The sequence below is a fragment of the Nelusetta ayraudi genome, unplaced genomic scaffold, assembly GCF_046127955.1.
Source record: "Nelusetta ayraudi isolate G7.1 ecotype Tasmania unplaced genomic scaffold, CSIRO-AGI_Nayr_v1 ptg000019l, whole genome shotgun sequence".
NCBI lineage: Eukaryota > Metazoa > Chordata > Actinopteri > Tetraodontiformes > Monacanthidae > Nelusetta > Nelusetta ayraudi.
The window spans coordinates 8,152,357-8,179,653 of NW_027466069.1; the positions used below are offsets into that span (position 1 = coordinate 8,152,357).

Consider the following 27,297-nt stretch of genomic DNA (forward strand, 5'->3'; position numbering starts at 1 on the left):
GTTTCGGTCTGGACACACACACACACACACACACACACAAAATCAGCTGAGAACATACCACAGCTCTAACTGGTGGTCAAGGTTCCATGCTCTAGAAACATCTTCCGAACACCTTCTAGGTTCTTTATGCACATCCAGTGGCGACACCTGGAGGTTAGAGTATCAGACAAGCAGCACTCAAGTCATTTAAAGGAATGCTTTATTGATATCCAAACATACACAACAGAACAAAACATAAGTGTTTTCGTTCATTCACCAAAGCCTGGACTTCACTGATCCCTTTTCATATCCTCCCACAGGCAGGAGCTAGATAAAGCTAATAGTTTCGCTAGCGTACTGACCCTAGAGCAAGAAGAAAAACCCTCCCTTCGTTCTCAAACTGCAGCTTTCCACAAATGCATCGCAACCAGCACAAGAACAGGGGAAAGTGTGTGTGTGTCCAGAGTGACTGGCCTCCAAATCACCACTTCAGGGCAAACATTCATTTTCATTCCATGCTTCTGAAGGACAGAGGTTCGGCAACAGGTACTATTTAATATTGGCAACTTTATTCAACTGATGGCAAATGATTATATTCAAAAACAAAACAAAAAAAAAACAGACAGGAAGTTAAGAAAAAGGGGCAACAGCGCCAAAAGCAGAGAACACATACAGATGGACTGACTCTCATCTCACTTTCAGCCCCATTTATCAGTTTAACCAAAGACTTCTGACCGAAAACCCCCAAAATAATAAAAAATAAAAGAAAACAATTGGCATCTGGAAACATAGGCAATCAGATGAAGTGTTTTTCAAGATTGACAAGTGAGAATATGAATTATGTTGTTTGTATAACATTTCTTTTATCTCAAAAGATCACTTTAGGTTTTCAGTGTGCGGAGAACTTCACTTTGATAATTACTAAACTTTTTTTCTCTAAGCAAAGTTTGATTGGTTAGAATCTTTACTACACTCTCCCCTTATCTCACTAGTGAGAAATATTCTCTAACACAAATGCCTAGAACAGCAGGGTTTTTTGTAAAACAAAACATTTTTGGCAAGAAAATCAGAATCAAAGCGCTGGATCTGATGATGTCACATTCAGAGAGATAAAGAACCTGAAGCAGGTGGGAGTGTCGCTGTGAGTGGTCCCCGCAGCGTTAGTGTCAGTGTAGCCGCCGGGACCTCTGTCATAAGGAGTGTGAGTAAGTGTGTGTATGTGGGTGTGTGTGTGTGTGTGTCTGTGTTGCGCCGACACAAAGAGGAAGTGGTGAGAAGAGCAGCAGCAGCAAAGAACCTGCAGGTGGCTCCACCCCTGCTAACCGAAAGCAGTTTGGCTTGAAGCCCCTTCCCCTTTATTGACCTGTGTAACCCCTGACCTCTGACCTTAGTCTGAGGCTCCACCTTCTTCACTGCAGCCCACCACATCACTCATATCTACCGGCTTCCCATCACCCAAGTTGTGTAAAAACATTGTTTTTTTTTTGCTAAGCAGTGTAAAATAGTTTCAATATATAGAAAATGGTTGAAGGTCTCAGTTTGTTTAATGTTTTTTTTAATTTACATTGTGTCAGGTGACATGTGCACATGCATGTAGCGCCCCTACAGTCTGACCCTTCACCTGCAACTAGCCTGAGCGACAGAGAGAGAGACTGAGAGACAAACAGGCAGCAGAAACACCAGGTTTAGTAGCCAATGAAAGCATCTCATGCTATTTCCAGTCTGAACGCTCCACCCAAACCACGCCCCTTCCTCCCCCTTCTCCTCATCCACCTCCTCACTGGTGCCCCCTGCTGACTGGAGTGCAGAGTTGAACGTGCTGCTGGATGGTGTGGGAGACCCGATGTTTAACCAGCATGCTGGCTGACGGACAGGTAGGGGGCGCTACTGAGGCTGCGGGTGAGGGGATGGATGGGTTGGGGAGGTGTAACAGATTTAGACATCAACAAAACATTTGGCTGCTCCTCGGCAGGCACAGGAAGGCTGGCAGGCTGGGAAGAAGCTGCTTCTCCCACCCGGAGGCCACACACCCCCACCACCCGAGTGATGTGTGGTGATAACAGTACAGTCTGGGTGGGGTGGGGTGGGGGTAGGGGAGCAGGGGGTAGGCGGGGCTTCAGAAACCGGGGTTCTCCTGAGTGGGGGTGGAGTCGGTGGGAGAGCCGACGGCCTCGCCGTTCCCTTGGGGGCCGCCCACCACCTTCGTCTGCGGCCGGGGACAAAGATCAATCAGCACATCGTCACATATCTGAAAAGCACCGTGGAGGTCAAAGACAGATCTTCTCACCTTCAGGGTTCCCACTCGGTCCTCAAACGACTTGAAGGTCGGAGAGTTCCTGCAGAGAGAGAGAGAGGGAGGGAGGGAGGAGAGCTGAAGACCATACAAATCTCATCAGCTATGACAACACAACACAACACAACACAGAGTTTAAGACGGACCAACAGACTGTAACAACAACATCAAGACATCAATTGACAACCGTGCAGGTTTAAGTCATAAAAGTCTTAATAAAAGGCCCTGAGAGGACAACGAGAGTAAGACAGTGAGAGAGAGTGAGCAGCAGAAGGGAATTTACCTCATGGCCGGCATACTTATCGAGTGGCGGATGGAATAGTTGCTACTTTGAAGGCGTTAAAGAGAAGAGACACAAGTGCAGGTATTAGCAAGCCAGCAAGCACGCACGCACGCACGCACGCACGCACGCACGCACGCACGCACGCACGCACTCATTAAAACAGATGAAGTTATTGACACCAGAAATAGAGAGAAACACAGTTCATTTGTTGGTTAAAATAATCAATATTTACACAAAATTTAAACAAAATGATAAATTAATCGCGATGCAAACGTTTTAGCTTCAAAACATCAACAGGGAAGCAAAAAAAAAAAAAATTAAAGACAAATCAGAAGCAGAGGGCTGAAAGTTTAGTGGCCGTCTTACCTAAAGGAGTTAGAGAAAGGCAGAGCTCTGCAGGCAAACGAGAAGGACAGTCAGCAAGCAGCAAAACAACACAGAAAGCCACCAGCAGGGGGGCGCACGGCATTAGAAAGGCAAAGAGCCGAGCAGGAGCAGAAGAAGAACAACCAGGCTTCCTGTTCTGTCTGACAGCCGCTGGATTCAGTCCGGTACGTGAAGGGTCAGGTTAAAAAGGTATAAAGTGATTTTCAGCTACAACAGATGGACAAGCATGCAGCAGCAGAAGAACACACACACACACACACACACACACACACACATGCAGTGACATAGGTGATTCAGGGCTCATCCTGAGTCATGTGACCAGTTCTGGTTGTACCGTTAGTGGGGGTGGAAAACGAGGCGGCAACACTACATACAGGAAGTGACAGGGTACAACTATTTTATGGCTTACTGTTAACATAACTTCTTCAAGTTCGGCAGGCCGGATTAAAAGGCTTAAAGGCCGCATGTGGCCCCCGGGCCATAGTTTGCCTACCCCTGGCAGACGTGATATTTGTTGATTCTGTCTGAGTCTTTCCTACCTCATGTCCACCAGCCGCTTGCTGAAGGCGGTGCTCATGTTGGAGATGACAGCGCTGGTCTTCTGTCCGGCCTGAGACAGCGTCTCCTGGGTCTTCTTGTATCTGCACAGAGAGAGAGAGAGAGAGAGAGAGAGCGAGAGAGAGCGAGAGAGGATGATAAAATTATGATTAAAGATTTAAAGCTCTCGTCCTCACAGCTTCACAAAACACTCTCCAGGTGTCCACCAGCAGCAGCAGCAGCAGCACCAGCAGCAGAATGAGCCCTGTGTTTACAGCCTGCTGCTGGTTAGACCTCCTTCCACATGTTGGGAAGGTGGTGGCTCGGTCTCACAGGGCGCAGCTGACCCCTGTCTGTGGCTGTGGTCGCTAAGCTGACAGAGAGAGAGAGCTGTGTCAGTGAGACCCTTTGTGACATCACAAAGGGATGGCTTCCACACTGTGTGGACGAGCGAACTGGACTGTGTAACCGGGAGGGAACTGGGTGGAGCGAGCGACCTCATGGAGTCTTTCATGCTGACTAGACTATCCCCACAGCCCATCCGCAGTGTTGCGCTTGGAGAAGTAGCACACACACACACACACACACACACACACACACACACACACACACACACACACACACACACACACACACACACACACACACACACACACACACACACACACACACACACACAGTTGAATCTGGATTCTTTTTTCTCCGAAAAGCTGAAGTTGAACATCTGATCTCCACAGACCTGAAAACACCACCAGCTACAGACACACACACACACACACACACACACACACACACACACACACACACACACACACACACACACACACACACACACACACACACACTGGGTAGAGAGAGAGATGGAGAGAGAGAGAGAGAGGCAGAGGCAGGCAGAGAGAGAGGGAGAGGGAGAGAGAGAGGAGAGAGAGAGAGGCAGAGGCAGGCAGAGAGAGAGAGAGGGAGGGAGAGAGAGGCAGAGGCAGGCAGAGAGAGAGGTGAACTCACACTTCAGACTGGGCAATGTCATCCAGAGTGGCTGATGCTGACAGATATCTGAAGACACAACAGCAGGAGAGTGACACACTCACAGTAACAACAACAACACTTCACAACAAGGACGACTGATGTTCACTGCTGTGGGTCACGGGAGGACAAAAAGTGAAACAGTGAAACAGGAGCGACGACAGCGGCGGCATCGTGTGTGTCTGTCTGTCTGTCTGTCTGTCAACTTCTCGCCCTGCCTCTGAAAGTCCACATCTGGAAAAACAACAGAACACAGCTTCACGCCTTCAGGCTCCTGGTGAAGAGCAGCCAGGGAAACACAAAAACAGAGGAGATGGTGGCAGAAGGTGTGTTGTGAAACCTGAGGGGCAGGGCTCAAAAAATGGCCCCCTGGTGGACCTGGCATTTCACTGCATGCTGCTGAAAGAGGGAAGGTGGCCAACATTGTGAACGGCATGAGTGCAACATCCGTGTGTGTGTGTGTGTGTGTCGTACTGGAAGGGGTTAGCATGCTAAGCGATTAGCCTGATGATGCAAACGGGCAGCCATGCACTGTTTCCTGGAGACAAGGAGGAGGAAGAGCAGGCTGGGGGAGAGACAGGAAACGGACGGCGTGAGACAACAGGAAGTGACGACAACGCGACACCAGCAGAGGTCACCGCAGGTCAGTGGGCAGCGACCACACTGGCACTGAACTGGTTGTTTGAAGTTGATGAGTTGAAGACGCACATTTAAAAAGACGTACGCACGCACGCAAGCACACACACACTCCACTGTCTCAGGATGTCAAGGCAACACACTTGCTATCAGCAGGCCCCGCCTCCTTGAGTGTGACAGTGAAACAGCTCGTCAGTCCAGGTTAGTTCAGTTTCCAGTTTCCAGTATTTCACAACTGCTGCTGCTTCCACCCGCTGGCTGATGTGTGTTACTGCACCATTAAGCAACCAGCCCTCCAGCCACCTTCAGCCCAGCCGCTAACATGTTTACAGCTTTTGGCCCCAGCAACCGACTCTTATGTCAAGTGTCTGATTCCTGCATGTGTATTATTTCCCAGCCTGGGATCAATAATGTACATCCACCCACCTATCTACCCACCCACCCACCCACCCATCTACCAATCAATCTATCTATCTATCCATCCATCCATCCCTCCACCTATCTATGCATCCATCGATCCATATTTGAATCAAAGTCCAAAGTGCAGCTGTTTTTGCCACTCCAACATCTCTGGTCCTCCTCCAGCCTCCTGGTGGATCTCCTGGCCTGCTGCTGGACGCTCCAGAGCTGCTCTCAGCAGGGGGCTCAGGCCAGTTATTTTCTCCCCCAGGCGGCTGGAGGAAGTCTGGAGGACGGCAGTTGGTTGGTTGATCGGCTGGCTGGCTGGCTGGGACAGGAAGTGGAGGAAGAGGAAATGGGCTGACGCTGGTCCACGAGGATAGGGGACGAGATAAACAGCATCCTGCACAACCAGTGTGGTTGCTATTGGCACCCAAAACATTGAGACTGTTCTGTCTTGTGTTTCTCTTGCTGCTGTAACAAAACAAATATCCCTCTTGAGGTATGAATAAAGTTTACTGTATTGTATTCTATTAGTTAGCCAATAAGCACCAGTGAGAAACAGCAGGTAGCACCCCCTCACTACTGTGAGTGGAACTGGAGTCAGTGGTGACAGCGCCTCCACACACACACATACACACAGGCCCTCTTGTTACTGGTCCACACACACAGAGTTGTCATCCTGTTAGTCCACACTCAGCAGCACCCCCTCCCAAGAACAACCAATCAGGCGACAGGGAGCCGCGTGAAGGCATCCCCAGAGTGGCGAGCGTGCACGGACTCACAGCTCCAGATTGGACGCCTGCTCGTTCCACTCGCCCAGTTTCCCAGTTGTTTTCACATAACTGGAATCAGAGACACGCAGACGTCACACAGCAGCAGCAGCAGCAGCAGCAGCCAATCAGAGGACGGCGTCAAGTGTTGCTAGACGGCGCCAGTGAGTGAAGCTGGTTTAAGTTTGGAAGCACAGGCACGTCATTAGGGCGCTATCGTGACACCACACCACGCCAGCTGACGGCTCCACGTGACATCACCACTGTCTGATTGTGTTGTGATGCTAGCAGGAAGTGAAGTGGCAGCCATCTATAAAGAGGTCTGAGTTCCAGACTGAACTTTTACAGCCTTTACACAGCAGGTGAGACCAGAAGCATCTGCCAGCACGTCTGTACAAAAATATTGGGTGGAATGTTGCATGTTTCATTGTTGAAATTGCTTGGATACGAGACGCCTGTGTCGTGTGCGGTAATGTGTTTGTGTCAGCGAGGTGAAGCAACCATAAGAGTGAAGAACAAATACCTGATAAAAGTATTATCAGCTGCTGCTAAAAAGCTATTAGAAAGAAATGGGGAAGGGAAGGACCAATGGAGTCACCTAGGAGAGGAAATCTACACAATGGAAAAGAGAACGCACAGCCATTTTTTAATCTTTCTATTATTGCCTCAAGGAAATAAAAAAATGTAAAGAAGAAAAATTCTACAGCTTTTTTTCTTGATGTGGACTTTAAAGAGTTTAGAAAAGCTGTCAATAAAAAGGTGGAAGGTCAGTGAGGCCCAGCTGAGGGAGGGTGTAGGACTGTGTGCTGCTGCTGCAGCTGCTGATGGTGATGGTGAGGATGAGATACTTACGCGTTGGAGGTCTGGACATCCTGCCAGCTCTTGCTGAAGTTCTGCCGCAGCTCGGTGAGCGGACTGAGGCCCAACTTCCTCTTCAGCTCGCCGGCGTGCCTCTCCTTGGCCGACAGGACCTGGCGCAGCGTGTTGATCTCCTCCTCCACCTGCACAACACACACAGGTCAAACTTGGGCTGCAACTCACTTTTATTTTTGCTGTCGGCTAACCTATCAAAAAAATGTTTTAATTGCTCGCAATTATCTTCGTTTTTCAGCGCCTATTTTGAGCTTCCGTTTAACCTGTTTAACACGTGTACTCTGACTGCATAGGTTTTTTAAACAAATACATTGAAAATAATGACACACAAAACATTTATCAGTGTCACAGTGTCACCGTAATATCTCATATATTACTTTGTAATTTAAAGATCACATGCAATGTTCATCAGAGTTAAATCCCTTAAACAGACTTCTTGCAACTTAAATGTGGTGGCGTCCATCAGAGGAACACCAGCTGACCAATGGACAGGAGAAAATATAGGCAGACGGTTCATTCACAAACAAGCAGGTCATTTAAAAAGTCTCTACGAGAAACAGTTCGATAGTGGCGCTGACAACCTTGGCGAGCTCGCCGCGCAGCTCCTCTGCCTCCTCCTCCGTCAGGCCGGGCAGAGGAGCCGGATTGGCCGGGTTCCCCATGGCTCCGCCTACAGGGACGTCGGAGAGGCTGTCAGATGGCTCGCTGGCCATGCCTCTGTTCGGGGAGTTCAGGTTGATGTCTGCTGGCGCCGTAGGTGACCGGAGGGAAGGAGAGAAGAGGAGGAAGACGTTAATAGCTGCAGCGCCCCGGGGACTGCGTCCCAACGTTGGGAGTTTGCAAAGCAGAACCAGACCCTCAGACCCCAACTTGGCGACCCATTCATTAAATTGTAGTTGCTCACCCAGTGCAGACGCTGAATAAGATTTCCACTTCCGCACTATAGGTCCTATAGAGTGTTTGCACTTAACACCGTGGTCACTCTAACTCATCATCAGGACACATTAGCCAATCAGAACAAGCCGTCGCGCTGGAAATAAACTCTTTCCTGGTGATTGTCTGGCTCTAATTGCTTTTTTGAAAGATTAAAAGGCAATGGCTGAAAAACTTGCAATAGAAAAAGATTTGTTATGAAGTACGTTTCAGGTCCCAGTCTTCCTGTCAGCTGTTTTACAGGCATTTAGCTTTTATGGTGGTGTATGGGAAAAATTATTTTGTGTAGCACCATATTGCTAGTCTGGTATCCAGTTGTGGCAATACATCCACAATGCAGCCCCTTAGAGCATGTTGCAGTAGTGTGGCTTCCTATCATGCCGCTGTGACTCCAGCCAATCAGAACGAGCAGAGACATGGCAGCACATACGACGAGGTGACGTCACACTGGGAACAACTATTTTCTAAGGATTTTCTGGCTTTGATCATTTTTTTAAAAAAGGATTTAAGGTCTCGGACTTCACAATAAAAGCAACACAGACTTATTATCAACCTGTTTGAGGTCAAAGATCATCTTATCAACTCTTTTACAGACGTTATTTATTATATTATAGTCTTTTGGGCCCAATGGGATATTTTTGGGGTCTGCAATACCTCAAGTGGCCACTGGGGGGTACGTGGGGGTTGGAGTGGTATTTAAAAAAAAACTCCAGCCAAGTGGAAACAGGAAGTGTAGGACAGGAATAAATACACACAAAACAAAGGAGGAAGAAACCCAAAAAACAAGCACACAGCTTGTCATTTCCCTGCGTGAGAGAACACCAACAGTGTCAAACGTCATCCCTTTGTGATGTCACAACGGTATGGCATCTCACAATACAGCTCTCTCCCTCCTTGCTTAGTGACCCCACAGCCCCAGACTGACATCACTAGAGCTTTAATCTTTAATCAGAATTTTATCATCCTCTGCATGTGTGTGTGTGTGTGTGTGTGTGTGTGTGTGTGTGTGTGTTTGTGCGCGTGTGTGTCCGATCCTGCTGTATCAGCTGCCAACAGGCTCCACCCTCAAGGTGCACTGTGCTGACAGCCAGCCAATGTGGCAACGCCCCTCTGTCCCTGCAGCTGACATGCATCCTGCTCCACTTCCTGCTGACACGCGGGGCAGCATCAACAGTCGCCTTTGTGTGAGGACGAGTAGGCGGACCTGGACCTGCAGGCTGAGCCCGAGCAAGGGAAAAAAACCTGAAGCAGCCTCAGTCACAACACAGCACAGCGGCAGTCAGCCAGAGGGGGAACTGGTTCCTCTGAAACATAGGTGTCAAACTCTGGTCCTCGTACCAGTGTAATTATATCTGGCACACGAAGCAATACAACACTGCTAGAGCTGGTGGCCTGCAGGTATTATACAGCACATGTAGCGCTAATACTACAAATCCCAGAATGCTCTGCTGGTATTTATAGTGCGTCAATCGGGACAGGACATTCATTGAAGCATATAATTATGACTTCATTGGTTTGTTGTTGTTATTTTATTTTCAAATGTATTACTACCCAGTGGAAAAAGTTTACTGCTGAAATTTAAATCAAGAGGCTGCAAATATAAAAGAGCCATAAAACTTTTAATTACATTTTCTTTATTTTGATGAGTTTTTCCTCATTTGATATTCGATTTAGCATGTGTGAAATATTAAATGATTTAATGTTGAGTATTAAGCTTTGCCGTGTTCCATATTCATTGTTGAAGCAAAACTTGTTTGGGTTCATATAAAATGGTTCACTGTTCTATCTGGAGGAAGATTCTGTTCAATAAAAATCAATGTTGGCCCTCGACTTTGTCCAAGTTTTACATTTTGTGTGTGAGTTTGGCACCCCTACTCTAAAGGTTGCAGGAGGAGCATGGCAGAGCGATGAATCGGTGAAAAAGCAGCAGCAGCAGCAGCAGCAGCAGCAGCAGCAGCAGCAGCACATCGACGACAATGACGACTGCATAACCAGTTGGTCTGGAAGTTGAGAAAGAAAAACAGGCCCTCCCGCACCCTCGAACTCACACATTAGCGATGTTGAAATCCACTTCAACCAATCAGGCAGCATTACACAATTAATAACCATGTCATAATAATAACACAATAATAAGAACCACACACAATGGGTGGTTGTTGCCCCCCCCGCCACACACCCAACAGAAACTATCCACAGCAACTTGATTTGCTGTAACCCTTTTTTTTTTCTTTTTTTTAAGTTGCAAGTCCCCCCCCCCCAAAAAAAAAAATATATATATATATTTTCATCCGTTTGAACCAAATGTCAGTCAGTGATGCTCTGAACCCTGAGCTGCGGATCAATGGCAACACTGATAGCAGCACTCACAAGACACACTCATGACTTGTTTACTCCCCGCCAGATCGATGTGCTGATCTGCCAACACTAACAAGGGGCCAACCGCACTCGGATGCTAACATTACTCAGCAAATCTAGCAGCTTGTCAATCAAAAAAAAAAAAAAAATGGGGGGAGGGGGGACAAGACATTCGGCACAAAAGTAATTTGCAGGTGCGCTCACGGAACTGACGTCACTCCTTCTGTTTACGCTCGTCAAATCGGCCTCGCTGTGGTTGAATGTTTGAGGGCGGCTAAAACACTGATAGCCACCTGAGGAGACGCAGTGGTTTAAGGTGGGAGCAGTGAGAGGATTCCACTTCCGGTCTATCCTCAACCGTCTGACTGCTGCCGTCCCCTGGAGTAGTGGGCCCGACCCACCCGTTCTCGGGACAAGAATCACACTTAACCTTCGCTCACACAAACAAAAAAACACGGCTGACAACAAATAAACAAAGCACCGCAAAGCTCAAATTAGCAGCTAACTGGTATTATCTGATACATTCGCAGCAATTGGCTGTCTCGTTGTATGTTGTTTGTGTGTGTGTGTGTGTGTGTGTGTGTGTGTGTGTGTGTGTGTGTGTGTGTGTGTGTGTCATGGAACGTGCTAAAGCGTTCCAGAGTGCTAGCCAGCTAGCCCGCTAACTGTCAGGCTAGCCGAAGCTAGCGTCAATTACCTTGACTGGCGGGGTCCATGGCGTCGCTTCTACAGACAGAGCGGCTTTTTAAACAGAACAAAGTGGGCTACTGCGAGGCGTGACAGTGACCGTTGCTTTTCCTTCCCAGTCCAGGGACTGTTTCACTTTCGCGAAAACAAAAAAAGTCTCGTCCGACTGGAGAACTCCGACCCCGAGGAAGCCTGCAAGCCAGCTCAGCGCCCTGTTCAGTGTGAAACTAACGGTAATGACGTAAGCCTATCCGCTTGGGCCTTTCAGAATAAAAGCATCACCAATTGATTTGCGACTGAATTTGTAGAAAATCTGCGTTTAACGCGAGGGTTTATTGTTTTCATTAAACATCACATAATATTTTATTTAGTTGTAATTTCAAATGTATTTTTTATGAGATTACATTAGAAGTATAACAGCAGCTGCTCCGTCGTTTCGGCTGCAAAAACAGGAAGTGCTGTTCTCCGCTGATAAGAGTTGAGGGGTTTCGAATGACTCCTCTTCCGGTGTGCCACAAAACACGTCACACAGACACACACAAACAGCTGGTTTTGGTCTGAGGTTGACGCACGCACACGCGCATACACAGATATAGACTATGAGCCAAGTGAAATTTATTGAATTGTTTCGTGCCTCAATCAATTTAAATTATTCAAACACATAACATCACAAAAAGCTGGTGAATCGCACGGAGCGACTACCGGTGACGTGGTATTCACACGTAGTGCGTCCAGCGAGCTTCTCCTATACAGCTGACTAAAACATTTTTATTTGTGTGTGGGAGCCTTTGGAGGAACATATCACATTTGCGCCTCCTCCTTGATCGCCACCTCCTCTTCTGTGCTGTGCGTAGATGTGTTGGTCAGCTGACGAGCAGCGTCGCTGAATCTCCGGTCTAATAAGACAAGTGCATAACATTAAAAACACAGAGAGAAGTGTGTTGAGGAGCAGACCGCTGCTTTTAATGCCAGATTTATCACTTCATTATAGACATCCGGGCTTTTTAAATGTCCTGATGGTTGAAAGCTTGAAGAACTAAGTTCCAATTGTCAGGCGCATGTAAACTTGAAGTCAATAAGTAGACTTCATAGTTTGTTTAAAAAAAAAAAAAAAAAAAAAAAAAGGCATGAGGTAGATTGAATTACAACTCGACCACTTGGACCCACCAGTCACTGACAAAGTTGTCAGTGTTGTGACGCCACAACAGCGTGTTATGATGCACAACATGACTTGTAAAGTGATTGATTTCAATAATTTAGCCAAATATGTTACAATTGAAATCCATCAGGTCTTTTTCCTCACTTCCTATAGAAGGTGTGTTTGTACCTGAGCTTGCGTGCAGGTGTGTCTCCTGCTGCCTGCCGTCAGGTGCAGATAAAGCAGCCGATGTAGCTCCAGAACCGCTGCAGGAGGAGCAGGAAAGCCAACAGGTAGAAGAGCACAGTGACGGCCTACATGGGGAGACGTTCAACATCAGCAGCCACCAGGTGGCAGTGTTACAGTAACGCTGGAAATAAATCGAGCCACAGATTAATGTGCTAACTAACATACATCTGCGCCACCTGCTGGTTGAAATGTTTTAAAAAAAAACGTGAATTATTTTTCTGTTTGTCGCCGGTGGTTTGATCTTAGTCTACCTGCTGTGGGTTCAAACCCGTCTGGTCCTCACAGGTGCCTCCTTCTTTGTCCACGTGTAGAGCTCCGCCTCCTTCCATCTCCTCTCTCTCCCCCTCCACCTCTTCCTCATCTTCCTCCTTCTCCTCCTCCTCCTTTTTGTTTTTCTGATGGGAACCTCCAACCTGGAGGTCATGGTGGTCAGCCTCTCCCTGTAGGACTGCCCCTTCAGGTTCCACCACAGCACCCGGACCAGGTGAAACCGGAGTGGAGGATGCAGCAGCAGCAGCAGTTGGCAATGGTTCCACTGATTCTACTGGTTCTTGTGGTTCTACCTGGGCTGGAACTGGTTCTGTCTCAGACTCCTGGACATGTTCTGAGGGGTCCAGATTGGGTTCTGGTTCTGTATTTTGCTTGGAGTGCTCCTTGGGTTCCTCGGGTTCCTCTTCTGGCTCCACCTCTGCTTCTGGAGGAACATCTGGCAGACAAAAACATGCAAAAGGAAACTAACAGTTTCATGAAACGAAATCTTGAAATCATTGAGTATGTGTGTGTGTGTCTTGTGGCGCTCACTTGAGACGAAGTCGATGCTCCTTAGCGCCCTCTCCTGGCAGCTGAAGTCATATCTGTAGGTTTTCATTCTCTCAGACGGAGGTTTGAGGGCGTCGATGGGTTGGACGCTGCTCTCCGCCGCCGCCACCACGCTGAGGCGAGCAGCCAATTACAGCTCAGTAAAGCCCAAACACACACACACACACACACACAGCAGAACCACACGTCCCTTCAGGATACTCACTTCCTGATCAGCTCCTTGGAATTCTGAGGACAGAAGAAGGGCAAAGATCAGTTTGGACTCACACTGAAAACAGCCTGCTGCCCCCTGCTGGCTGGCTGCAGTGTTGCTTCTGAGCTCTACCATCAGTCAATCAATCAATCAACTTTTATTTTTACAGAAGAGTGAAGAGAGCCCCCACCTGGATGAAGGCCGCCATGTCAGGGTCGTCCACGTTGCTGGCCACGGCCTCCAGCAGCTTCCTGTTGGCCTCCACGCCATCTTTGTAGCCGCGCATCAGTGCCTGGATGCGGCTGACCTTCTCCTCCTCGTCGGCGGTGATCTGCCTTGTCATCGCCTTTAGTTTTTTTCCACCGTCATGGTGACGGCAACAATAACGACACACAAAAAAACAGCAACAACAACACAATCAACATAATCAACCAACACTTTCAGTTAACCGAACCAGGTTGAGGTTCGAACTGCAGCGTTTGACTAAATTTGTGTGCACAGGAGATGTGCTTTTGCGTTGCATTTCCAAAGCAACACAACACACAAACGCACACACTCACGTACACTGACCTTCTGTCGTTCCTCCAGGAGAGAACACACTCGCTGGAGGTCGTCACACACACTCTGCCGCTGAGTCTTGCAGCCCTCCTGTGCGAACAAACAAATACACTAACACTCCTGTTGTGCGGTCACACAGACAGCAAAACACTGGTAGCTCTGTCCCCCACCTCACCTGGATACTCCTGCAGGTGTCCTCCAGCTGCTCCACCACCAGCTGCACCTGCTGGTTGAACCCCAGCAGAGACTGGAGCTCCTCCCTCAGCTCCGTCTGCCAACCAACCAGTGAACGGGTTACATGTAACGTTGTTATGTAATTTAATTAGAAACGAAAGATCATGGTGATCAGTTACATTAATGGAAAAATTGGTAACTTGTGGAATTATTCATGGTCACAATTATAATTTCATAATACCAATTTTACATTAAAAAAACGCTGGGCTTAATGGGTTTTTTTTGTTTTTTTTCCTTGCTTTGCTTGGTTTCCTCATTCTTTTGGCACGAGCACCGTCCTTTTCGGTTTCCCTCCACAGACAGAAATACAGAAAGTTTGATACTATTTTGATGCTTCTGATTGGTTCTCCTGTCAGTTTGGGAATTGCAGCGCCCTCTACCGCTCAGTTGAATTGTCTCTCTCTGTATTGAGTACTGCCAGAAACTCATCACTGCCAGGTCTAAACAGATTACAAATGTAATCAAATGTAATTAGTGACACTTAGTAGTAGACTACACATTTGCCTTTAGCAAAGAAATCTTCCCAACACTGCAAAATACACAACCAGCAGCACCTTAAGGTGTGTGTGTGTGTGTGTGTGTGTGTGTGTGTGTGTGTGCGTGTGTGAGGACCTTCTTCTGCTGGTAGATGTGGGTCAGCGGAGCCACCTCACAGCTCTGATGAGCGCCGAACACCTTGCAGAGGGAACAGGTGGGAACCTGGCAGCTGAGGCAGTAGATGTTCACCTTCTCCCCCTTGTGTTCCAAACACAAGGCCTGGGCAGGAGGAGCAGCTGCAGGTGAGGACGGCCTGGAGAGAACACAGGGCCACAACTGCTCTATCAAACACCCGTCATCACACCTTCACATGTGTTCCATCAACCAGTGCTGGGCCGTCGGGGCTTGATTTTTCCACGATTTTCATATGAAGATGTATTTATATGTATGTATTTGGTGGACTTATTAAAACTTTGTTGAGGAATCTCCTAAAATCGCCTCAACTATGAGATAAATGCTCCGGTAGTGTTGTTGGTTGTTGGTAAGTGTTGCTCAACTAGGTCACCTATATGAAGGTGATGTAATCAGTAAGTGTGATTCTCTATGGATTCTCGAGCCTTAGTGTCCTATTGAGGATATTACGAGGTATATCAATTTCGGGTGGACTAAATATGACGTCACTGATGGCCTAGGTGTGAAATGCACGGCCCGCCACTGCCATTAACTCACCTGGCGGTGTTGCACTCGTCCACTTCCTGTTTGTAGGCGTCGATGATGTTCTCAACCAGCAGGTTGCGCTGCAGGCCGTACACGCCGTGGCGGTCCAGCACCACTTCCTGTCTGCAGGTGGGACAGCGGAAGCGGCCGCTGTTCACTGTCATGGTGGTGCGGGCCTGGAACAAGGAGGGCTGCACGCACGCACGCACACACACACACACACACACACACATATAATATCCAGAAATAGTGGCTGCTAATCAGAAGCAGCTGCTGGTGAGCCGGCGGAGGATCAACGAGACAAACGCCACAACGTCACAACACAACCACAACACACCAGCCCCCCAGCCTCCAATATAGCTGCCCATTCATTTCAATGAAGTTGCAAGCTAGCTGGTTTGCTAGCTCATACCCCAAAGTGTTTTTATCTTCCGGGTTATTTCCATATCATGCAGCCCCATATAGTAGTGTCACTTCCCAACATGCCTCTGTAACAGACGATAGGTCAGGATGCATCAGCCAATCAGGACAAGCACCATGTACGACATTGTGAGGTCACGCTGGGAATATAAAACTCATTTCTGGGGATTTTCTGGCCTTTATAAATTTTTAGAAATATCAAAAGTCCAGGACTTAAAAATCTAGAATAGAAAATTTTATTATGAACTGTGTTTCAGGTTAAAGGTCGTACCTGTCAGCCATTTTTTAGACCAATTTAGTGAAATTTTTCACGACACCTCACATTATCTCAGGGCGCACTAGTGTGCTGTGGCACAGTGGTTGAGAAACACTGCACTAGACATTCTGTCTGGTCGCAACTGGTTCACTCCTGCTTTAGAGTCAAAACAATACCGTGTTGTCAGCTTTTCACTGCAGTTTAGAAAAACATCAACGAAATACATATGTGTAAAAAATGATTTAAGAGAAATATGAAAAGCATCCCTGTTCATGTGACCTGTTTCTGGTAAATCAGGGGACATGACCGCTGTGAAAACAGAAGTTTAATTCACGGCGGCCTCCAGTTCCACTTGTCAAAGGTCACCAAGTTCTGTTTACGTGTGTGTGTGTGTGTGTGTGTGTGTGTGTGTGTGTGTGTGTGTGTGTGTGTGTGTGTGTGTCTCTTGGGTTTCCAGCTCACATTTTACAAACCTGCAAAGCAACACGTGCAAACAACCTGCCACATGATCACACAACCCCACAACCACACACACACACACACACACACACATACACATACACACACACACACACACACACACACGCGCGCGCGCACACACACAGACAAGCACTGGGGGATTCTGGAGGTGTAATGTTTATGGTGAACTGTCCCTTTGTGAAGTCACACCGGGAGAAGAACAATGGCAGTGAATGTAGGTCAGGACAGTGGAACATCTCCGTTACCTCCTGTTTTAGACACAGATAATCCACAGTGCTCACACGAACGTGCACGCGCACACACACACCTGGTAGAGCTCGTTGGCACACTTCCTGCACAGGTTGTGCTGGCAGGGCAGGATGACTACAGGCTTCTGGAACAGCTGCAGGCAGATGGGGCAGATCAGCTGCTTCTGCAACGTCGCCAGGTCGGACATGGTCTCCACCTGCTGGGGTCAGTCACAAAGGAAGTGTGTGTGTGAGTGTGTGTGTGTGTGTGTGTGCGTGTGTGACGGTGACGTGGACCATCTTAAAGCTCCCACAGCAGCATCAGATAGAACATCTCCTCAGAAGGAGAGCCTCACACCAGCCGTCAGGAGCTTCGTGTTGGAGCTCAGGGCTGCTCACCCACCTTCTTCTCCATCTCCCGAGGGTCCATGGAGGATCCTCCTCCTCCTCTTCCTCCTGCGTCACGGCTCCCTGCTGTCTCCACGGCGAGTCACATGATCATCCTCCTCCTCAAGAAGAATCAGATCCTGATGGACTTTATTAGTTCACAGCTCAGGGTCTGCGTTGGGGTTCCGTCTTAAAGAGACAGTACGTGTGCTCAAAAAGGTCCAGCAGGCGAAGATCAGAAGATCGGCCAGGGCCTTCAGCAGAGCTTCCCGCCAGCAGGTTTCAGGAGAAGATCCTGGAGACGCGGCAGGTAGCAAGGCTGTTACTCCTCCACCTCCACCTCTACCTCCACCTCCACCTCCACCTCCTCGTCCTCAGCTCCTCCAGCTCAGAACGTCCCGCTGGAGCTCTGGACGTCCTCAGAAGCTCCTCGAGCGTCTCAGGTTTTTGTGTCTTCCTGAAGCTTCTGCTGCTTGTTTGTCCGCAGCTTTTCTGACCCACTGGAACTTTGTGCCCATGAGACGGAGAGCAGGAGGCTGGATGGGGGGCGGGGGGGCGGGGGGGTCAGGTTTCAGGACAGACACACATACACACACACACACACACACACACACGCCATATGAGGCAGTGGCTGGTATGTGGACAGATTAAGACCCTGGCCCTGGTGCACTCTTTCTACTGTTACACACACGCGCACACTCACACGCACAGTGCACTTTTATTATGATGAACCACATTATAAAGAACCACAGACTTCACTGTCAATAAGCACCTCACAAAACAAAGGTTGGCCGTTTAAAACGAGCAGATCTCAGCGTTTTAAACTTCCTGCCACTAGGTGTATCACTGTCGCAAGTTTTAAAGGAGTTATATTTTCATAATCATTATTTAATTCATACTCAGTACTTTTTGCAACTGTATGTATAACATATGATATTATGCTGTTCTTGGTATGTTTCATGGTTATCTATAAGCCAGTTTTATGATTTATTCTCATTTTTTTTACCTTTGGGGTTAAATCACTGGTTTTGTCCTGTATAAACCGTTTTTTTTTTTTTATTATTGTTGTTGCTCTGTATCATGTTGTAAGTTTATGGTGCATCTGAATAGCTCAGTGCCTTAAAATGCTGAGTTGGAGACTGGGAGTCCAGATTTCAAATCCTTCGTATTCTCAATACAAACTCCAGCACACTTCCATGACCCTGAGCTCAGCAAGAAGCTGGTATTGAAAATGGGTGGATGGATGGATGGAAGTTTATGAGTGATTACGTTGTAAATGTTAATTATGACTGTATCTCTGTGAAGATTCTTTTTCTGGATCCAATGTAAAATGATGCACTAAACAAGCAAATAAACCTTGCTTTTCACTGCCTCTGCAAGATTGACTGTCTTTTGCACATTTGCTCATTTGTCCGTTGCATATGGATTGACTTGAATGTTCCTTGTAATTCCTGGATGGTTTATTTTTTTTAATTGTTTTTAGCATTGCAACAGTGAAGTTTCCCCAATTTGGGATCAATAAAGTACATCTATCTATTCTCAGTCATCCAGGTTATTTTAATGTAGAGGGGTTAAGTTGGGGCAACTGGACTGATTTCACTATCTCAGCGAAACCAGTCTAGTTGCCTTAATTTAACACCTCTACATTAGGATTGCACCATTAAATTGTTTTATATTGCTTTTTTTTCCGAATGAATTTTAGGAGCCCAGGTTGATTGGCTAATGCTAATGTGATGCCCAATAAACCAGGCATGGGCAAACTACGGCCTGGGGGCCAGATGTGGCCCGTTTTCACAGTTTTTAAACCAGCCCACTGCACTTGAGGAAATTATAAGTAAGTAATAAAATGTATTTCATCATTTTTTTCCGATCGTTTCAATAAAGAGCTAAATACCGTGGGGCTTCAAAGAAACTCATTTTGTTGTAACTTTGCTTTTGTTCATTTCCAATTGATATTAAAGCACATTTTCTACATATCCCATGATATATTTTTTTTTCTCATATGAGGATGATCACCAAAACACTCCATTTGCTCCACCCTCTGTCACATTTTAGAACCCACCCCTGCAATAAACCATTAAACCACCAAAAACAAAGTAAAGCTGCAGCTGCAGCTGCAGCTGCAGGGACACAGCAAGAGGCGGCAGTGAGGCTCTGAAGCAACAGAAGGGTTTTTATTTTACAACAGAACATAAGACGGTTGATGGGTCCAGAGCTGGCAATCCGTCCGGGGCTACAAACACACCCTGGTTAGACAGCTAGTCCCTACTTCCTGTCCACGCACAGCTAGTCGTTAATCCATTCATAAAAACACAATAAGAAAAAGTCAAATAAACACAACAACATGGTTATCGCCACCATCTGGATGCTGTAATCATCACATCGATTGTTTTTTTTTTTTTTTTCTTTTTTTCTTTTCTCCTCCTCCTCCTCCACCTCCTCTGGTTGGACAGGAAGGAGGAGGACGAAGACGTTTCAGGCTGCGTTCACTCACACCGTCACACGATTGGTCGGTAAGGGAGGGGTCGGCGGTCACATGACACTGACCTGCTCAGGAAAAATAAAACAGGGAAAAAAAGGAGGAAGTCGAATCCTGCGTGTGATTTCTGACTGATGATCTCTGACCAGGTCAAATTAATAACAATTAGCTCTTATTGCACTTTACTCCTGATATGTAGAAATACATCATCATCATCAGTGTTTTTTTCTTCAAGAAGCACCAGAAAACAACTTCATAAGTGACAAGCCAGTTTGGTTGCTTGTGTATTTGGGTGTGTGTGTGTGTGTGTGTGTGTGTGTGTGTGTGTATTTGTCGCCACAAAGTTCCCGATTGCGTAACTGCAGCGGAGCGAGAACGTTGGCATGAATGAAGTAAAAATAAATAAATAAATATAAAATGAGAGGAACCAGTGTGGTTGGTGGGAACTGAGCCACAGTCACCACGACAGGAAGCTTCTGCCGCTCACGCTCCAAAAAAAAAAAAAATCAAATGAAACGACATGCCATGGACGCCTTCCCTTTAAGTCAACACATAAATATGAAAAAGAAAGAATGAAAAGCTTTCCTACAAGACAACGAGACAAAATTTACAAATGGACTCAAGAGGGAAAAAAAAACAAGACGCGGAAACTAGAAAACAGAAAGTTTACAAGACATGAAGAGCTGCTGTCACTGCCGCACCAAACTAAGAACCTAACAACAACGAGAAGAATCAGTGTGTTTGTTCCATCCACAGGCTAGCTAGCTGCATCCCCTGCTTGGCTTCCCCCGGAGGTCAGGCGTGGTACTGCAGCTGCATTTTAGGAATAGTGTTTAAAATTGTAAATTGTTTGTTTTTACGTTTGCGCTTTAAAAAAAAAAAAAAAAAAGTATAAAGGGGTCAAGGGGCAGGGCATATGGGGGGCGGAGCCAGCAGGAGCAGCAGCACCACCTCCTCCTCTACAGGTTAAAGATAGTGGTGCAAGATTCTGTTCATTCTGTCAGCAGCCGCCAGTGTCACATGACAAACACTTCCTTCATACTTCACTTGATACAACACTTCCTGAAATGTGCCTTCAGGTGATGAGGAAGAGGGGGAGGTGGAGGAAGAGCAAGGGCAGGAGGAAGGGGAGGGGTGAGAGGAGGAGGGGAGGTGGATGAAGAGGAGCAGGAGGAGGAGGAGAAGGATTGAAGTTTGTGCCGTTTAGTTGTTGTGTTCTTGAAATGTTCAGTTGTCATCAAAGCGACACCTGTGGCATCGGGTCGACACAATCAGACACGCGTCCTTCCTTCAAAATAAGAGCTGCTTCTGAGCGTATGGACCGATGGATCAGACCATTTATCTTTTTTGTTAAAACTGAGGACATTTGTTAAGGACATAAAATCATTAAAACGTCGGACCGCTCTCGTCCGGGAGCGTTGACGGCCACACCCTGCCCCATGTGACCTCCAACCCCACCCCTGCCACCCCCCCCCCCCACGCCCACCCCCACAAGTGCCAAACAATGTTTTGTTCCAAGCTGTGGAGCTCTTGGTAACGGTGATGGGATGAAGCATTGCTGGTACATACTGTAAGTGTGTGTGTGTGTGTGTGTGTGTGTGTGTGTGTGTGTGTGTGTGTGTGTGTGTGTGTGTGTGTGTGTCCCTCTCTCTCTCTCTCTGTATCTCTCTCTCTAGTACGAGTCGGTCCTGTAGCTGTGGTGGGCGTCGGACTTGAGCTGAGTGGTTTCTGTGGCTGAAGACGGCTGCATCACGATGGGATCTCCAACATCTGGAAAGGGTGCAGACAGACAGACAGAATCAGTAACTGTGGAATAAATTCCCACACTTGCGGTTGATGGAACAGGAAGTGACATCAGTGACAGACTCTACTACACCAGGCATGGGCAAACTATGGCCCAGGGGCCATATGCGGCCCGTTAAACGTTCTAATCCCGCTGAACGTGAAGAAATTATATTAACAGTCAGTAAGTCACAAAACAGCTGTGGTTCATCAGTTTTTTTCAGAGTGATTTCACCAAAGAGCTAAATACCGTGGAACTTCAAAGACACTGATTTCGTTGTAACTTTGCTTCTGTTCATTTTCAATTGACATTAAAGCAACATGTTTTCTACACATCCCATGATATATTTTTTTCCTCCTATGAGGTGTGTCACCAAAACACTCCACCAATCTGCTCCTGCTCCGGCCCCTCTGATCAAATTTCAGAACCCATTGTGGTTCCACCACTCGAAAAGTTTGCCCACCCCTGGTCTAGTTGGCCACATCAGCTGCGAGGTCCCCTCTCACCCCCGACCCCCACCCCCGACCCCCACCTCTCTCCTCGGCGTTCATCTGGGCCTCCAGGTCCTCGGGGGAGACGTAGAACTCGGCGTCCTTGTCGACGGGCGGCTGCGGTTTGCACTTGCCGCAGCAGCAGTTGCAGCAGCAGCAGAGGCAGCAGCAGAAGTAGCAGCCGGTGGAGAGGCAGCAGAAGACGAAGAGAGCCTGGGGACACGGAGACGCGGTGAGGACACGACCACCGGGAGGGAGGGTGGAAGGGAGGAAGTAGGGATGCAACGGGACAGTTTTCCCACAGTTCGGCATGCATCGTGGTTTTTGGGCCACGCTAACGGTACAGCTTTGATATCTTAATATAAAACTACTCTGACTAGCAAAGGCTGTGTAAAAAAAAAAAACCAACAACTTTACTTTCATGTATTCTGTTGGTTGTTGCTCCAAGCACTTGGCACTTGGAAGCGACATTAGCTTTTTTCGACCTGCTATTTGACGGATTAAAAAGCCGTGTTCAGAGACGTCCTGGTCTATATAATGACAGCGGGTTGCGGACTGAGGCGGGTTGTGATAATTGACGCGGCTGTGCTGGAACGAGTGCAATTATCGAAAACTGCGGGACCAGCGGGTCGTCAAAGACTTGGGCAACATGCGCGTTTTGATAAAGTTTTGTGACTGGCCAAAACGCACCGAGATACCGTCGTTTGCCACGGCGTGTTGAACCAAACAGGGCGAACCGAACACCGAAATACTTTTGCACCTCGAGAAGGAAGGATGGAAGGATGGAAGGTGGTGGTCTCACCTTGGCCCACCAGCTGGACAGGACGAAGTAGGTGTTGACGTTCTCCTCGCCAAACTGCTCGGCCACGTACAGCCCCAGCGAGCCGTACTTGTCGTAGATGTTCTTCTTGGTGCCGTCGCTCAGGATGGCGTGGGCGTTGTTGATCTCCTTGAACTTATCGGCGGCCTCGGGGTTGTCGGGGTTCTTGTCCGGGTGGAACTTGAGCGCCATTTTCCTGCGAGAGAGAGAGAGAATGTGGAAGGGAGAAATGGTGAGAAGGCGGGTGGGATTGTGGCACCGCTGAAGGGGCTGCTGACGGGCCCTCTGGCTCCCTCTGGTGGCCGCATACACCGTCAACACCGAAGCGTTTCAGGATGACTGACTGACTGGATTCCAATTTTGACTGACATCGTTGACTTGCCATCCCGACACATAGTGTCAGCACCAGAATAGTATCCGCCCCCCGGCAATTTAACAGATTAAAATGATCTTTTTTTTCGGGACGACAGACAGCTGCTGTCGGCTCACCTGTAGCACTTCTTGATGTCCTCCGTGGTGGCGCTCTTGTCCACGCCCAGGATGATGTAGAGCGACTCTCCGGACGTGGAGAGGGTCCTCTGCCTCTGCTGCTCCATCCTGCCTCCCTCGCTGTCTCGCTCCCACCTGTAGACCTGCGGGGAGGGGGGAGGGAGGAGGGGAAGGATCGTCAGCCACCTACTCGTTCATAGAGACGGTTTACACGGACCCGGCTCGGCAGTTTTCCCACCATGACGCCCGGCTGCTCGGGTTTATAATGTGGGCCGGGTGTGCGTGTGTGTTCAGGGCATAGGTGTGAAATTCTGGCCCACGGGCTAAATTTGGCTCGTTGTGTCATTATATTCGGCCGGTGGGGCAATAAACTGCCACTATTGTGAAGCACTTGTACCCAATACTGCAAATCCCAGAATGCTCTGATGTATTTTTGGCAAGCCAATCAGGACAGGACGTTCATTGAAGGACATTATGATTAATTAATCGATTTATTATTTTATTTTTAAATCATCAGCTGGTGGAAAAAGGTCACTGACCATTTTTATTCACATTTTATTTGTTTCAAAGTTCTTTCAATTTGAAATTCAATTTTGCATGTGTGCAATATGGAATTATTTATTGTATATTATCAAGCTTTGCTTGTTTCATAGTCAGGTTGAAGCAAAACCTATTTGGGTCCACATAAAAAGGTTCACTGTTCCATCTGGAGGAAGATTCTGTCCAATAAATATCAATGTTGGGCCGAGACTTTGTCCAAGTTTGACATTTTGGCCCCGCTGTGTGTTTGAGTTTGCCAGCCCTGCAGTTTGGGGTTCACGATGAGTCCAGCAGGGTAACCTGCGTTCAGCCGGCAGACTTGGGTTGGACTGAGAGAAGCAGAAACAGGAAGCAGGAACACTGACCACCTGACTCAGCATGTGCTGCCTCTGATTGGCTGCTGGGAGGAGGGTGAACACCGGTTACGGGTTCTGTGGTGAAGTCCATCCTGAAAGCGTGACCGGGGGGGGGTCTTCAGGGCGGAACACTAAGGTGGCAGATGGTCTCCGTCACCATGACAACCGAAACGCCCGACAACATTGGTTTAAGTTCCGCCCATCGCAGAGAGATTATGCAGTCACAACACAGTTTAAATACCCCACCTGACAGGGGATTAACCAATGGGGGCGATTCATCTGTACTCTTGGGGATTATTTGTATTTGTGTGTGTGTGTGTGTGTGTGTGTGTGTGTGTGTGTGTGTGCGCTTGTGTGTAATCACAGGGAGACTAAAGTGAGGCTGTGGCCTATCAGGTTGTGTCAGCCATCCAAAGTCCAAGTGTTCATTCACAGGAAGAAACAGAGCAGAACAAATCAGTGAGTGTACTTGTGCGTGCGTGCGCGTGTGTGTGTGTTTGAGAGAGAGAGAGAGAGAGAGAGAGAGAGAGAGAGAGAGAGGGGTGCCTCCACACCTGTCCACCTACTTTACTTTACTCAAGTAAAGTAAACTCAAGTACTCAAGTTCCTTCTCTCTCTCTCTCTCTCTCTCTCTCTCTCTCTCCTCACAAGTCATTCTACCATGCAAATTCTGAAGATTTTGTCGTGCGACGTGCATGCTGTTCGACACGAGTCTGAGAGTTTGACACCGGGAACGCAAACAGAAAAAGTCAACAGGAGACCAACAACAACAACCACACACTGCCTCGGCTCACACAGCTGCACTGTTCATGTCAAAACTCTATTGTTAATTTAAAAAAAAAAAATAAGGAAGCCGAGTGGAAAAATTCAATCGATTAATTAATATTTTAGTCACTTCAAACTTCCAGACACTGTAGTGAAGTTGTAGCGTAGTTAGACTGACTAATCATTTCCACCAGCTGTGTGTGTGTTTCTGTCACACAATGGACAGGTGAGCCAACACACACACACACACACACACACACACACACACACACACACACACACACACACACACACACACACACACACACACACACACACACCTCGCTTGTTAGCAAGGCAGCACTGTGTGTGTTCATTTATCATCATCATCACCATCATCATACAGGAAAACCGCAAGGCATCATGGGAGGAGGGCTGGTTGAGGGTGGGTGGGGCTGAAGGAGACCAGCCAGCAGACAGCCCTCCGTCAACCTCAGACCACAGGAAGTGACCTCAGCACATCAGCAAGTCAGTCACCCGATGGAGATCAGCTGACTGTCCAGAATTCAACGCACATTATGACAGCGTCGTGATGAGAAAAACACAACCGCACAAGCAGCGACGCGGAACAACGAGAGTCAGCTGACCTGCAGGGCTCCCTGTGATGTCTCCTGCTAGGTACGCAGCACGATGAGGCCGGCTGCGATCAAAATGCAAGAAAATTCACTTGTGTGTGTGTGTGTGTGTGTATAGAAGAGAGAGAGGAAGAGAGAGAGAGTGTGTGTGTCAGCAGTAGCTTTAGTTGCGATGAGGCATCAGGCAGCAGAGCTGCACTGATGATAATCTGCCCGTGTCACACAGTCAGTTGATGTCATCGCTTCACTGACCGCATATACCACCCACGCACGCACGCAGGCACGAACAAAGTCAGCAGCGTTTCAGAGTCAATTTGTCAACACGGTTGTAAAAGGTAGTTTAGATTTACTTTGATGCCGACTGCAACCCGTGAGCGGGCTGTGAATGTGAAGGTTTGATTTGTGTCCACCGTCAGGAACAACTCATGCACGTTGAGCAGCTGATGCCACAGTGAAGAGCAGCAGCAGCAGCAGCAGCAGCAGCAGCAGCGCCACGGGACTTCACACAATGCGTGAAAAAAAAAAAAAAAAAAAAAAAAAAAAACAGATTAAACGCATGACACAGATTTTTCATTTTCAGCTTCAAGCACGTGCATTTTCATATAGGCTGTGGAAAAGCGATGCCACGGTTAGTTAAGATGTCTGAGGACACAAGCAGTGATGCTGACGAATTGAGCACAGTATCCACACGGCACATCCCTTCCATAGCCGTAGAGCAGTCGTACAAATAATATAATATGACCCGAAACGCCGAATGACGAGGGGGGGGGGGGGGGGGGGAATAATCAACGACACCAATCTCACTGCGACACCTGCCGCCGAACGGCGCCGTTTAAAAGGCAGCAGATGATGAGCATCTTCTTCCGCACAGTGTGTTTATGTGTGCATGTGACGTTCCAGATCAGAAAGCAACACGCTGACATTAATCAGCTTACACCGGAAGTTGCACCTGACGCTGCCACGGGCGAGATCCCAAACAGCCTACCTTGCACCGTCTCAACCCGCCGACCATAAATCCGGATTTAGTCCAGAGATGTCCCGTCACCGTTAGCGACCCCGTCCTGTCAAAGTAATGCCCCCTTCCAATCACCAACCTCCACCCCCCCGTTGTGGTTCACGCAGCTCGTCGGCCGATCGCCGGGGGCGGACTAGAAACGCACCCGACCGGGGCTCGACAGTCACAGCTACAGTTGATAATCTCCAGAAACCGGGGCCACGGAGCGGCACCGCATCCATGTTGGCTAAGCAAGCCGCTAGCCTAGCCTAGCCTAGCTACGGCTCTGCCGTCGCTGGGTAAACGCGCAGCTAACTAGCCGCTAGTCGGCTAAATAATCCAAGGGCAACAAAGCTGAGCGATGCTGGCCCACTGACCGACTCTGGGTAGATGTTGTCTCACCTCGCTTTCAGTCCCCCCGGGCTGTGCAGCTGCTGGGTTTTCGGTGAAGTGCGGCTCGACGATTCAATTAAAATGTGCGCATCCCACTTCTCGTCTCTGCCGCTTTACCATCCAACGGAGCCGTAGGCAGAGCGGAGCGGAGCGGAGCCAGCAGCGTGCTAACTAACGGCTAGCGGGGACGCCGAGCTGTCAATCTGTAAAGGCAGGCGCCACCGGCGTGCGCGCGCGGAGTCCCTCCCACTCGCTCCTAT

At 48.1% G+C, this 27,297-nt stretch overlaps 3 protein-coding genes across 23 annotated transcripts; all 3 read right to left on the minus strand.

Annotated features, from left to right (window-relative positions):
- Positions 1-1,504: 1,504 nt before the first annotated feature.
- tpd52l2b (tpd52 like 2b) lies at positions 1,505-11,527 on the minus strand. 18 transcript variants are annotated; one of them, XM_076026864.1, is made up of 10 exons: positions 11,169-11,527; positions 7,765-7,925; positions 7,163-7,311; positions 6,323-6,382; positions 4,485-4,532; positions 3,482-3,583; positions 2,922-2,948; positions 2,556-2,600; positions 2,267-2,315; positions 1,505-2,185 (listed from the first exon to the last, which is right to left on the minus strand). In XM_076026864.1, exons 1-10 carry the CDS (start codon positions 11,185-11,187, stop codon positions 2,096-2,098), a joined length of 750 nt encoding a protein of 249 aa, XP_075882979.1. In that variant the 5' UTR covers positions 11,188-11,527; the 3' UTR covers positions 1,505-2,095. The 18 variants fall into 18 exon arrangements, with proteins under 18 accessions (XP_075882979.1, XP_075882980.1, XP_075882983.1 ...); XM_076026865.1 differs by having other exon boundaries at positions 2,556-2,597; positions 11,169-11,526; XM_076026868.1 differs by lacking the exon at positions 4,485-4,532 and having other exon boundaries at positions 11,169-11,526.
- A 222-nt stretch (positions 11,528-11,749) lies between these two features.
- Positions 11,750-17,591, minus strand: trim101 (tripartite motif containing 101). Of its 2 annotated transcripts, none has more exons than XM_076026863.1 (12): positions 17,330-17,591; positions 17,007-17,144; positions 15,556-15,734; positions 14,962-15,139; positions 14,291-14,386; positions 14,128-14,205; positions 13,748-13,903; positions 13,570-13,592; positions 13,347-13,477; positions 12,797-13,251; positions 12,486-12,610; positions 11,750-12,054 (listed from the first exon to the last, which is right to left on the minus strand). In XM_076026863.1, the coding sequence occupies exons 1-11, from the start codon at positions 17,354-17,356 to the stop codon at positions 12,524-12,526; spliced, it is 1,548 nt and encodes a 515-aa protein (XP_075882978.1). In that variant the 5' UTR covers positions 17,357-17,591; the 3' UTR covers positions 11,750-12,054; positions 12,486-12,523. The 2 variants fall into 2 exon arrangements, with proteins under 2 accessions (XP_075882978.1, XP_075882976.1); XM_076026861.1 differs by having other exon boundaries at positions 17,007-17,147.
- A 1,877-nt stretch (positions 17,592-19,468) lies between these two features.
- On the minus strand, positions 19,469-27,212 carry dnajc5ab (DnaJ (Hsp40) homolog, subfamily C, member 5ab). Of its 3 annotated transcripts, none has more exons than XM_076026900.1 (5): positions 27,047-27,212; positions 23,376-23,518; positions 22,869-23,082; positions 22,108-22,279; positions 19,469-21,562 (listed from the first exon to the last, which is right to left on the minus strand). In XM_076026900.1, the coding sequence occupies exons 2-5, from the start codon at positions 23,480-23,482 to the stop codon at positions 21,465-21,467; spliced, it is 591 nt and encodes a 196-aa protein (XP_075883015.1). In that variant the 5' UTR covers positions 23,483-23,518; positions 27,047-27,212; the 3' UTR covers positions 19,469-21,464. The 3 variants fall into 3 exon arrangements, with proteins under 3 accessions (XP_075883015.1, XP_075883013.1, XP_075883012.1); XM_076026898.1 differs by lacking the exon at positions 27,047-27,212 and adding an exon at positions 24,284-24,310; XM_076026897.1 differs by lacking the exon at positions 27,047-27,212 and adding an exon at positions 23,614-23,736.
- Positions 27,213-27,297: the final 85 nt, after the last annotated feature.